The sequence below is a fragment of the Phoca vitulina genome, unplaced genomic scaffold (genome assembly GCF_004348235.1).
Source record: "Phoca vitulina isolate PV1807 unplaced genomic scaffold, GSC_HSeal_1.0 scaffold14, whole genome shotgun sequence".
Taxonomy (NCBI): domain Eukaryota; kingdom Metazoa; phylum Chordata; class Mammalia; order Carnivora; family Phocidae; genus Phoca; species Phoca vitulina.
The window spans coordinates 32,557,190-32,569,316 of NW_022589717.1; the positions used below are offsets into that span (position 1 = coordinate 32,557,190).

Consider the following 12,127-nt stretch of genomic DNA (forward strand, 5'->3'; position numbering starts at 1 on the left):
AGTTCTTCGATGGGTATTTTGTTTTCTTGTTTGCTTTTTGGCTGGGTCAGGTGAGGAGGATGATACCTTTTCTACATTGCTAGGTGAGTTTTCACAGGCCATAGAAAACGAAAATAAAAATTACTTAAAATGTAAAACAGCAGGGCCTGGTGAGAAAACTCTTCACCGGCAACAATTAGCAATTCGGCTTCTGCACAGCAGCCGGAAATCGGCTTTGCTGCGTTTGGTCCAGGCTGGAGCATCTGAGCGGCAGCTGCTGCGGAGGCAACAAAGGTAGCACGAGGCGAAGAGTGGGGCGCTGTCCTCGGTGCTGAAAGGCAGAAGCGTTCGGTGGGCGCGACAGCTCGCGAGACCCGAGGTCTAGACCGGGGTAGCGGCTGCCCGGCTCTGAGCCGCGCTTTCTTAGCGCCGCGCACGCGACGCTGCCAGGGCAGTGCGGAGTGCGGGGTGCGGGGGAGGGGTTGGACGCGCGCGCCAGCATCCTGCCGCGAGTCGCGCACGCGCGCCCGGGACTGCCTGCTCCTCTGTGACTTGCGTGTGTGTGTATGTGTGTGTGTGCGCGCGCGCGCGTGTGTGAGACAGAGGGGAGAGGGAGAAGAGAGCGCGAGAGAGGGTGAGTGTGTGTGAGTGCATGGGAGGGTGCTGAATATTCCAAGACACTGGAACCACAGCGGCAGCTCCGCTGAAAACTGCATCCAGCCAGTCCTCCGGACTTCGGGAGCAGGGACAGGGCGCAGGGCATCAGCAGCCACCAGCAGGACCTGGGAAATAGGAATTCTTCTGCCTCCACTTCAGGTTTTTAGGAGCTTGGTGCTAAATTGCTGTCTCAAAATGCAGAGGATCTAATTTGCTGAGGAAAACCGCCAAGGAAGAAAGAGGAGGAAAAGGAAAAAAAAAGGGGGTATTTTGTGGATGCTCTACTTTTCTTGGAAATGCAAAAGATTATGCATATATCTGTCCTCCTTTCTCCTGTTTTATGGGGACTGATTTTTGGTGTCTCTTCTAACAGCATACAGATAGGTAGGTACCCTTTGTGCTCTGCTTTTGAATTGTGCATAATTTGGTGGTAATCTTTGTTCACAGTGGACAAATTAATTCATGTCATGTAGACTTATGTCATACCTTGACTGCATTCCAGATTTAAACTGCCTAGAATATACATGTTTTTCTTAGCATGAAGCAAAGGGAATAGGCTATGGCTTTGATACAATAGAGGAAAAGGTGTTCTCATTTCTGATTCCCAAATTTTATTAATTCTGCCTCAAGCAACATTTTCCTGTTTGTTAAGGTCCTCTAGGGGGTCTGAATGAAAAGCTTGTGGTTACCAGGAAAGGCTAACGTTTCTGGCCACCTACCTTGCCCTCAGACTCTCATCTGTGTCTTGACCCCTTAGCTACCATTTGGAGATCAGCTCCCCGCTGCCCGAGTCCCTTGATGTATTTATTCGGCCTATTAGCGAGAATAAGAGACTCCTGGGCTGTTGGGCGCTAGCGGGCTCCCCTCCTTTCCTTCCCTGGCACTGACACTGTTCTGCTTGGTGTTTGTTCTTTGCAGGGGGGCTATTTCCCAGGGGCGCCGATCAGGAATACAGTGCATTTCGGGTAGGAATGGTTCAGTTTTCCACTTCGGAGTTCAGACTGACTCCCCACATCGACAATTTGGAGGTAGCAAACAGCTTCGCAGTCACTAATGCTTGTAAGTAATGAATATTCATGTCTTTTGGATGCCGCACGCGGAGCGCCCGCGAGTGTGGGTTGGTGTGTGTGTGTTTCTGTGTGTCAGTGTGTGGGTGTGAGTGACTGCACACGCGCGTGCGTGTGACGGCGTAGGGAGAAAGTGGCTGCAATCTCGGGGACCCCCACTGGCGGGGAGGGGGTGAAGAGGGAGCAAAGACATTGAAGAGTGTGCGCACTAGGGAAGTGGGGTGAGGATTGGAGCTGGAGGGGGCTTCCTTAGGTTTTGGGGATTCTAGCTTATCTTGAGTGCTTCAAGAGAAGCCCTCCTTGCCTCTCCCCCTCCCCCTCCCCCCTTGCGCGACTGGTGGTACCCTGACCACAGAGAACACATTTATTCCCCTGGGCGCACAGTCGGGCTGCTGGATAGATCCCACGGGGGACTGCTAGAGCCCGGCCGCCTGCCCCGGCAGCTGCACTCCTCTCCTGACCCCGGATTTAAATCCACAGGCCCAGCTCGGATTCATTGTATGGGCCCCGCGAGCCCTATATTCCCCGCTTCGACGGGATAAGTTGTTAAAATGGTTCTGGAGTTGGGTTCGGGATTGTTACATAACGCCCACCCGAGGGGCGCGGCGAGGCGCGGCGAGGAGCGAGGCTGACGCAGGCCCACCGCCCGCCGGGTCGGGGAGGGGCGGAGCGGGAGCGCTGTCAATTTCTCGGTGCTCCGCGGAGCTTCAGCCTAAGTTGAAGGGGGCCATTCTGCTGTGGGCGCCGCGGTCAGCTCGCCGGCCGGGTGCGCTTTTTTCTCAGGTAGCGTGGCTCCAGCAAAGGCAGCGAGAGGAGAAGGACCCGAAAGCAGTTGGATCCGGCCGAGTTTGGAAATCAGAAGTCGCTGATCAGCCATTTTAGTCTTTGCAGTTATCCGTATTAGCCCCATCACTCTGCTCAGGGTTCCGGGACACGCGATGAAGCTCTGTCAAGGCTTCAGACAAAGTAATAGAATCCAAGCCATTAAGTCTCTAAAAGGTTCAATGGAGAGGCTCGCGGGCTCCTGTCCCGGCGCTCCCACCCCTGAGACGGCCGTGGGCAGTGCAGCCGCCGCCACTGTGCCTTCCTGCCCTCTTCTCAGCAGCTGCCATCATTTCCTGCCGACCCGGTTGGGGGAATCTTTTCTGCCTTAATGTTCTCAGTTTTTATTAAATGGTTAACAGTTTCGGGGGGTGGGTCGCAGATGGCTCACCTTCCACTTCGGCTACAGTGTAGAGGAGCTAGCGGAAAATTACCACAGAAAAAGCCCAACTGCTGTGTTCCCACATTAGGCAAAGTGGTTGTCATCTCAATTCCCCACACTGAGCCTTAATCATATATTCGATAGGTTACCCTGATTATGATATCAGGAACATCATCAACTCATTTTGAAACTACCACCGCTCGGATGAAGAAGTGAAACAATTTTCGTTTACTGATAGAAGAGGGGCATTATTATGGTCATGTTAGATGTCTAGAATCCAGTTGTTTATAAAGAACCTATTTAAGAAGGTTTCAGTGCTGTATGTTTTCTTCGAATGTTGATACCAAAGGAGAGAAGAAACTGAAGGGACAGGCGTGCAGGGAGAGATAGATAGATAGATAGATAGATAGATAGATAGATAGATAGATAGAGGCAAGGTGGATTTGCAGCTTAAAAAAAAAAAAAAAAATCTCCGTAAAAGAACATTAAGAATATCTTGAAAAATTTCAGTACATAGATACAGACAAAGAAGCCGCTGTAGTTTAATTATTGAAGGTTTTTATACTTGACCTATTAACCAACCAGATTTAGGTTATTTATTTGATTTGATATCAAATTTCTATTTTTTCCTGAGTTATGAGTTTAACCTACGTCTGTACTAAGTATCTAACTGTATATAATTGTATACTAGTGTGAAAATGCTTTGAAAAGTAATGAAACTAAGACAACACTGTGATTATTGGGAGTATGTAGATTTCTAAAACAATGTGAAAGTAATTGACAGGTACACTGTTGAAATGGTCAGTGTTGGAGAAGTTCACTCATTGGTGAAAATAACGAGAGTGCCTAACTGAGAAAATAACAGATATGTCCACTGAACAAAATGAATATTCCTTGATTCTAAGAGATGTTGAATGACTGTGCTGGGGCTTTGTAAAGATTAAAGATTATTTTTGGTTTAGGTTAGGTGACTGGTTTAGGTCTTCAGTCTCGATATTTTTGAATAGATTTATTTTTAATATGAATTGTATTGAAATAAGTTATGCAGACAGGAAATGTATATATATTAGCACATATGTAACTCCATGGATTTCCACAGAATGAATACATCCATGGCACATGAATTTCATCGAAAACACACACACAATTTAATTTGTTTGAACATACTTCTGAGAAATGGGGAAAATCAAATCTTTATTTTGTGCAGATTTTTTTGTTTTTCTCAGAAAATGAATCTGAAATAAAAATGCATGTCTCCAGATCCCAAAATTACTCTACCATGGGTTATTATTCTGAGAAACTAAAACAAATTGTGGTAAGCAACTGAATGCCTTTTCAAGTTTGGCATGTGCCACTCCCATGTTATAAGTAATCTTACTGATTGTTAAAGAGAACTAATGAGGCACTGTTATTCAAAAGAGACATATTGGTTAGAATTTTCTAGAGTTCACATTGACTCATTGACTGAGCAAATAACATTTGGGACTCAGTTTCTTCATTCCCTTAGGAATTTCACAATCTAGAGCTTGTAAAATGAACTGGAGTGCTCGTATCCTTCTTCATTTCTTTTTGTTTTGCCAAGGGCAGGAGAAAAATGTGAAATTAGTTTAACTCTTTATGTTCATGTAAACTACAACCATGAAGTCAGTAGTCAAGAAATGAATGGAAATCTCTAATCTTAAATTTGTCAAGATGAGTCTTGATCATTTTAATCCTGCTCAAGGTTTTTCTCCAATTCTTAGCCTTTGCTTGCTTTTTTGGTCAGGGGAGTCCATGATTCTTTACTATATGAAGTGGAAGCAGCAGCGTCAAATATGTTGATAGCTAAAACCAAAATGACTTCCTCTCATTTCCTCCAGAAATCTTAGGAATTCTGTTTTTTAACTCCATTATTAAAATATATATCATCAATCAATTTTCATAAAGTAGCTTGTTGTTCCACCTAGCTAAACTGTAAAAATCCCATAGAGTATATATTAAGAAAGTGGAGTTTTATAACAATAGTATAATTTCAAGATAGAAGAGAAATTAGTTTACTCATTTAGTTTTATTCCTGAGATAAAGGAACTTATTTGGAAATGTCTAGGTTGACTCTGATTTAAGGATCTAGTGCTGTCCACCAAATGGGTTAAGGTTATGCAAATGAAGTGAAGTCATTATATTGTCAACTGGGTAAAATGTGCAGGACACCAACTCCCACATCTTTCCCTTTCACAGTCACAGTGGGATAGGGAAAGTACCTGTTTGTTCCCATTTGTTTCCATGGGTACTTGAGGAAATAAAGACAGATTTCCAATTCTTTCTTTCTCTTTCACTCTCCCCCTCCTCCCTCCTCCTTTCCTTTCCTCCTTCTCTTTCTTCTTAGCTAGAGATAGTACTAAGATTTTTATTTTTTTCTTGAAAGCTGATAAAACATAAACCTTTAATATGAGAAAATACAAACCATAAAACCAGGAGAAAAAAAAAAAAACTAGCATCTGATGTGTTCAACAGTTCAGACTAGTGATGGGCCTCAAGAATTCCTCCCTCCCTCCCTCCTTCCTTCCCTCCTTCCTTTCTCCCTTCTTCCCTCTCTTCCTTCCTTCCCTACCCTCTCCATTCCTTCCTTCCCTCCCTCCTCCATTCCTTCTTTCTTCCTTCCTTCCTTTCTTCCTTTCTCCATCCCTCCCTCCGTACTCTCTTCCTTCTTTCAATATTTACTGAGTGCCTTCTGGTTGTCAGAGAATAAATGAATACTTTTCTCATAGAAATTCATTTTTTTTCCTAACCTTTTCCTTCTGTACTCTTGAATAGTTTTCAAAGTCTCGTAGACCTTGAGGCCTTCAGTGTGCACTGGCCACCATGGTCTTTTCTAAGAACCTTTGAGGATGTGAAGATATTCTAATTGTTCTTATACAGAAGCAGTGTATTACAGAAACTCAGATTTTTTGAAAATAATAAATTTGATTTTGTCATATATGTTCACACCACATATTATATATAGTTTAACAAAACAGCAGATTTTAGGAAAATACTAAATATTTTTACATTCTCAAAAAATTTAAGAAATTAGTACTCTGCTCATTACCAAAATTTCTTTAAAACAAAACTGTCTAAAGCAGCTACAAACATGAATATTGGATCCCATAGGGCTTTGGAATGATTAATATGAGATTTCCTCTTCAAAACCTTTCCTTTCTATTTCTTTTCATGAATGACTTTGACAAATTGCTATTAGTCTATTTTAAAATAACCTAATTTTACATTTCAATTCCATAAAATAAATTATAAAAATATTTAAAGAAATAACAGATAAAAATCTACTTTTTCTCTAAGCCAGCAGATGGGGATGTTGGAGAAAATATTGTTCTTTCATAAAACTGTTGCGCACACTAAATACCTTTTGAAACATTGTAAACACATTTATTTAGAGAAATTTAAAAAATATATAGATGGCGTTTACTTTGAAAAAGTTCATTTAAAATTCTGTTTGAAAAACAACTAAAATGTCTTTTAAAAACAGAGTGCCTTTGATTTTATATAGATTATCTTGAATATCCTTGTAAAATTGATTAATATGATAATAAATAATTAAAAAAGGCATCCAGAGACAGCATTGATTGTAAATGCTCTCAGAAGAGAGGGAATTCTAAAATTTTATTTTTTTGACTTTTTAACCTTGATTCTTCAGATATCATTTTTAAGGTGTATTTCTTATCATTGAATTTTTGTTGTGAACTATTGAAATTGTATATCTGTGTTCACTGAATTAATTCATATTTGCTAAACCTTTATTACATTTTGCATGAATGCAATTGTGAGTATGTATGTATATGTGTGAGTATGGATATGTTTATATATAGTTATAGATGGGCTATCATGTCTTGCCATTTTTATTGAGGCAATTACTAAAACCTGGAGTTACCAACATATGCAAAAATTTTACAAAACTAGAATCAACTTGGATGCTGTTAAGCCAAAATAAGAACTCACGGTATGAAGAAAACCATGAACACATGTAACAGAACACAATACCTTACAACCTGGTGGTGTAAATATTGTTATATTAAGTTGGAGGTTACAAAGAAAGAACTAGCTCCTGATATGTAAGAATAATTAATTTGTCATTAGGTTTTTTTGTAGTTAAACTTTTGTACTTCACTTATCACAAGAGAATTTCAAGAAAATGATACATTATACTAAACAGAAATCAAAGAATTGCATCAGTTGAAACATTCTATTTTAGGATAAGAGAAAAAAGATATTTAAATAAAAAAATACTATATGAAATGATAGAAACTTAATGATAATTTATTCTTGTGCTGTTCCTTTTTGAGGTCTTGCAGGCTTAACCTGCTGACTCAAGAGGTATGGAGAATTTCTGTTTCACATCAAGCCTTTAAAGTGATAAGGTCGTTGCACTGTGACATTATGACAATAGAATGCTGATTCATGCTCAGACCTCAGATCCTCTCATAATCTCTTCCAGTAACACTGTACAAACTTTTGAACTTCCCCTAAGGCCCCCCAAATACTAAGGAAGGCTGAAAAGAGCAATTGTTTCCTAACTATTCCAGCATGTGTTGCTGTATAATTGTTTTCAGAGAATATGGTTTTTTCCTTCCTCTTCCTCTCTTCCTCCTCTTTGCCCTCCCCTTTTAAAAAAGAGTCAATGGAAATACTTAATCTGCAGAGCAAATACAGGAAATAAAATTTAAATTTAAATAGAGATTTTTTTTTAAGTGAACAAAGGGTACATTACACAGAGCTAAAATCTTGTTTTCGATTTAAACATTTTATTGGGATGGTAATGGCCACTGGATAAATTATGTTTCCTTTCCTTTTTATTTTCCACCTGGATTCTACTGAAGTTTCCCTAGATATGATTAAAATATTAGCTCTTTTATTATGGCAGTTTTCAGCCAAATTTCTGAGATTTTTCTCTAGTGATTTGAGTAATTAATTGCCAAACCTCTTATATGAGTAGGTCTCTTCAGTACAATAGGGTAATTAGTTGTTGAATTCAAAGTTAAAATTTCAAAATCCTCCCTGATTTAAAACATCTCAAACATCAAATGTTTTTCAAAGTTGATTTTTCTAATTTGGAAAAAAAAAAAAAAAGATGAGTGTGGTTCTCACAGTGGTGTTAAGAGTCTGACACCTATTATTTTTCAATACTATTCAATTTATTTTGTCATTTTTGATAATTTTAATTTATAGAATGAAAACATTTAAAAATTAACTTGGGTAATGAAAATGTGGCCTTCTTAAAGGAGGCAGGATCATGCCGTTGTTGTCTTTGTATCGTTCAGAAACCTTAGCCTAGTTCTTAGTGCATTGAGGGACTTAATGATTATTTATCCATTAAACGCATTTAATATTATAGCAGATTTTCTTATTGTAGAATTATACATTTTAAAGTCAGAATTTTGCTTTTCCTCTCCATTTTGGTTTCAAAAGAAACAGTTTATCTGGCATCTGCCTCATAGCCTATTTAGATAGAGGTGTAATATATTTTTCATTTTCATCTACAAGCTAGATATTTTCAAAGTTACCGTTATTCCTTAAGATACATTGCTATATATTAAAGCAATTTGCTGAAGATAAGTAGAATACACACTTTAAAGAGGATTTACAAATGCTGTTCGGGTGATGCCAAAGCCATGCTGCTAGTGGTTAGAATTCAAGACTCCATTATAAGGGCCCTGAGAGTTATGGGTGTGCTCAGCTTCCATTTTAGTTTTGGACTTTTCTCAAAATGTGACTATACATGTTCCTTGAATGGCCACAAAATTGTCAGTCTTCCCCTACCCCCACAATATAATATACCACAGTTTCCTGTGTTAATCTTTTATTGCATTTTTTTTTAAAAGTACCAAGTTATAAGTTCTTTTTTCTTTTAGTGGATATCTCAGAATGAGTTTATGGACACAGTGTCTTGTTGTGGACCAGTTGCTCTAATATTTGTGCTAATGTGTGCAGTTTTTTTATGTGCATGCTTTTTTTTTTTTTTTTTACTTTTAAGATTTATTTTCCAGTAATTTAGCTTTGTCCTGTTTTTATTCTATGGATAATTTGCTTCAGCAAAAACCCCTCAACTTATTATTATGAACATTTAGTTTTTGGACATTAATTAACTTATTGAAAAAAATCATTTAAAATGCTTACTACTGATTTGTAGCTTAAGGTCAAAGACAGTTTTAAAATTGAGAGCCTTGACATTTGTAAGTGTCTTCAACTGTATAGAACAAATAGATTTGAGAGAATACAGGTTCATTATAGGAAGGAAATTTATAAGGAGATAGTTTCTTAGATTGCTTTAATTTTCATATCTTTTCACATTTCTCTAATAAATGACGCATGCACTCATCATAGTTTTACTATTTAGATTGTTCTTTTAAAGAATTTTAAATCATAGTGTTATATAGTTTATGGGTTTGTTAATACTTATGCTTTTTCCTCATTATTTCAGTATTTAAAATATGAGCTCAAACTGTGTTGAACTACGTGCCTAAATTTTAGTGTGTCCAAAATGTTTTGAATATGTTATCATATTTTTTTCTATGGAATTTATTAACCCTTCATGTATAATTAATTTTAATTGATAAATACTATGATATTCACTTTTTTAAAAAGATTTTATTTATTTATTTGAGAAAAAGAGCATGAGCAGGGGGAGGGTCAGAGGGACAAGCAGACTCCCCACTGAGTGGGGAACAGGATGCATGGGCTGGATCCCAGGACCCTGAGATCATGACCTAGATCATGACCTGAGCGGAAGTCAGATGCTTAACCGACTGAGCCACCCAGGTATCCCTGATATTCACTTGTTTTATGGTCCTCTGATACTTTCACTCTGGTTGAATTTCAGTGAACCTCACAACATGCTCCTTGAATGCAAACATTTTTGGTCTTATATTTATAAATACCCAATTATACTGATAGAAATGATAGAAATATGGTTATATAAGCTGAATAAACTGTATGCTTATTATTAAGATATAGTGAAGTGTTACCTGATTCTTCATCCTTACAAGAGAATATGGCCTTAGTCGATCATTTCTTTTTTTTTTTTTTAATTTTTTTTTAAAGATTTTATTTATTTATTTGACAGAAAGAGACACAGCGAGAGAGGGAACACAAGCAAGGGGAGTGGGAGAGGGAGAAGCAGGCTTCCTGCTGAGCAGAGAGCCTGAGGCGGCTTGATCCCAGCACCCTGAGATCATGACCTGAGCTGAAGGCAGACGCTTAACGACTGAGCCACCCAGGTGCCCCATTAGTTGATCATTTCTAACTTCAGCATAAATTTAATTGAAACTCAAGTTACATAATTTGATATAAGAAAAGATTTTCTCAGCCTGTAAGTCTTTGCAGCTGATATTAAAGCTTTACGTTAACAATCCTGTTCTCTTCCAGATTTAGTTTTCATTTTACAATTCCCCTAGCACTGGTGTTCAGTTCATTGCAGTTAAGGATGTCAGCAATTTGGTTATGTTTTTTATTTCTTATGCAGGACTAAAAGGATAGAATGAAATAAATATTTTGAAATAAATATCTTCAGGCCAAGGGGAAAAGTGTCTCTTTTCTTTATTGTAAATTGAAATTGCCAGATTTCTTAAAGTGTGGGAAGAGGGCCATGGGAAAGCAGGATAAACTCCAAAAGGCAGTGTAACGTGGTGCACTAGGTAGGGCAGTAGGAATTGGGAAATGGAAATCCTTTTGTTTAAGCTTCTCTTTGGCTTGGAGTCCCCCAGTTTGCAAGTCTATGGTCAGTCTTCATCTACACTGGTATTGAACTACTACAAAACAGTGAATTCTTACATCAATATTGCTTTTGACAAAAAGAAACTATTAACTACTTCCACAGGGAGACAAGAAGGAAAGGAGACATTATGCATCCTTTTATGCAAAACACCAATTTAAGGCACTTTATCATTCTGAGCTGGTAAAAAAATTGTCCTTGGTAATTATGAGGTAAAATTCTGTCTGAAAAATTTTGGAAAACATTGTAGATAAAAATATGTAATGTGGCACATCTCACTAGACTTTGAATTTAGGAGGGACATGAACTGAATCATGGTAAACTTGACCTCCTGCCTGGGGTACCTGAGATATTGTATAGCAACTGAACAACTGCTTGATAAATGCTAATAGGGCTCATCAGTAGAACCCAGAAAAATTTGTCTTTTAGTGTGTTATCCGTGATAATATATTCCGTTTCTTTAACATCTAAATAATATTTTAACAATCCCAGATATATTTAAAATATATTAACATCTTAGAAGAATATTCGACAAAATTTTTTTTTAATTTATTTATTTATTTGAGAGAGAGAGAGCGAGCGAGAGAGAACACAAGCAGGATGAAGAGCAGAGGGACAAGCAGGCTCCCCATCAAGCAGGTAGTCCGATGCGGGGCTCGATGCCAGGACCCTGGGATAATGACCTGAGCCGAAGGCGGACATTTAACCGACTCGGAGTCACCCAGGCACCCGAATATTCAACAAAATTAATGATAACTCACAACCAATATATAATTTTTGTCATTACAGTTAATTATTTAAAAATTCTTAAAGGCCATTTTGGCACTGAAATGCTGAACACAATGGGTAGTTTCAATCCGAAGAATAAGGCTTATAAGGTATAGGATGATCGGTTTGGTCAATATATTTGAAAATATTGTCATATATATTTTAGTGATACTAACTTGGAACATTTTTAACTTACTCCTCATGGGCTTCATGTAAGTTATTTATTGTGGATTACAGATATTTAGAGGGACTGTTTTCAATGATCCAGCTACCACAGAAATACCCCTACAACTCTAGAGTTGGGGGAGGGGCTTCCTTTAAAAAAAATCTCTCATAGCAAGCCAAAGAAAGTTCTGGAAATGATTCTAGGGATGGTAGGAAAGGTGTGTGCTTTGCTCGTTTTTCTTGAAAGATACCTTTCAACTTATGTCATGATTTTTTCTTTATTCGTGTCTTATCTTGTGAGGAATTGAAAAATTTTAATCTTGTTTTTAGTTTCCATAGGAAATGGAGATTTGAGCTTTATAATTCCCAAGCACTTTCACAATTTATAGCTTCACTTGTTTTTACAAATTTCTGGTATTATTACTGATTTACATATGCAGAGGAAATTTTAGGAAGAGAGGCAACAATTCACAGGGAATATCAAGGAATGATATAGTTTTAGTTCTTTGATGGGAAGGGCTATAAATCCTCATCTTTATACTAAGA

General features: G+C 38.3%; 1 protein-coding gene across 3 annotated transcripts in view; it reads left to right on the forward strand.

The window, feature by feature from the left end:
• The first annotated feature begins 474 nt into the window (after positions 1 to 474).
• GRIA2 (glutamate ionotropic receptor AMPA type subunit 2) overlaps positions 475 to 12,127 on the forward strand; it is a 146,217-nt gene continuing 134,564 nt past the window's right edge. For 2 of the 3 annotated variants that reach the window (XM_032413070.1, XM_032413069.1), the window contains exons 1-2: positions 475 to 1,020; positions 1,555 to 1,695. In XM_032413070.1, coding sequence (XP_032268961.1) covers positions 933 to 1,020; positions 1,555 to 1,695 — 229 coding nt within the window. In that variant the 5' untranslated portion in view covers positions 475 to 932. The remainder of the gene's footprint in view (positions 1,021 to 1,554; positions 1,696 to 12,127) is intronic. The other variant, XM_032413068.1, reaches the window with a different exon arrangement.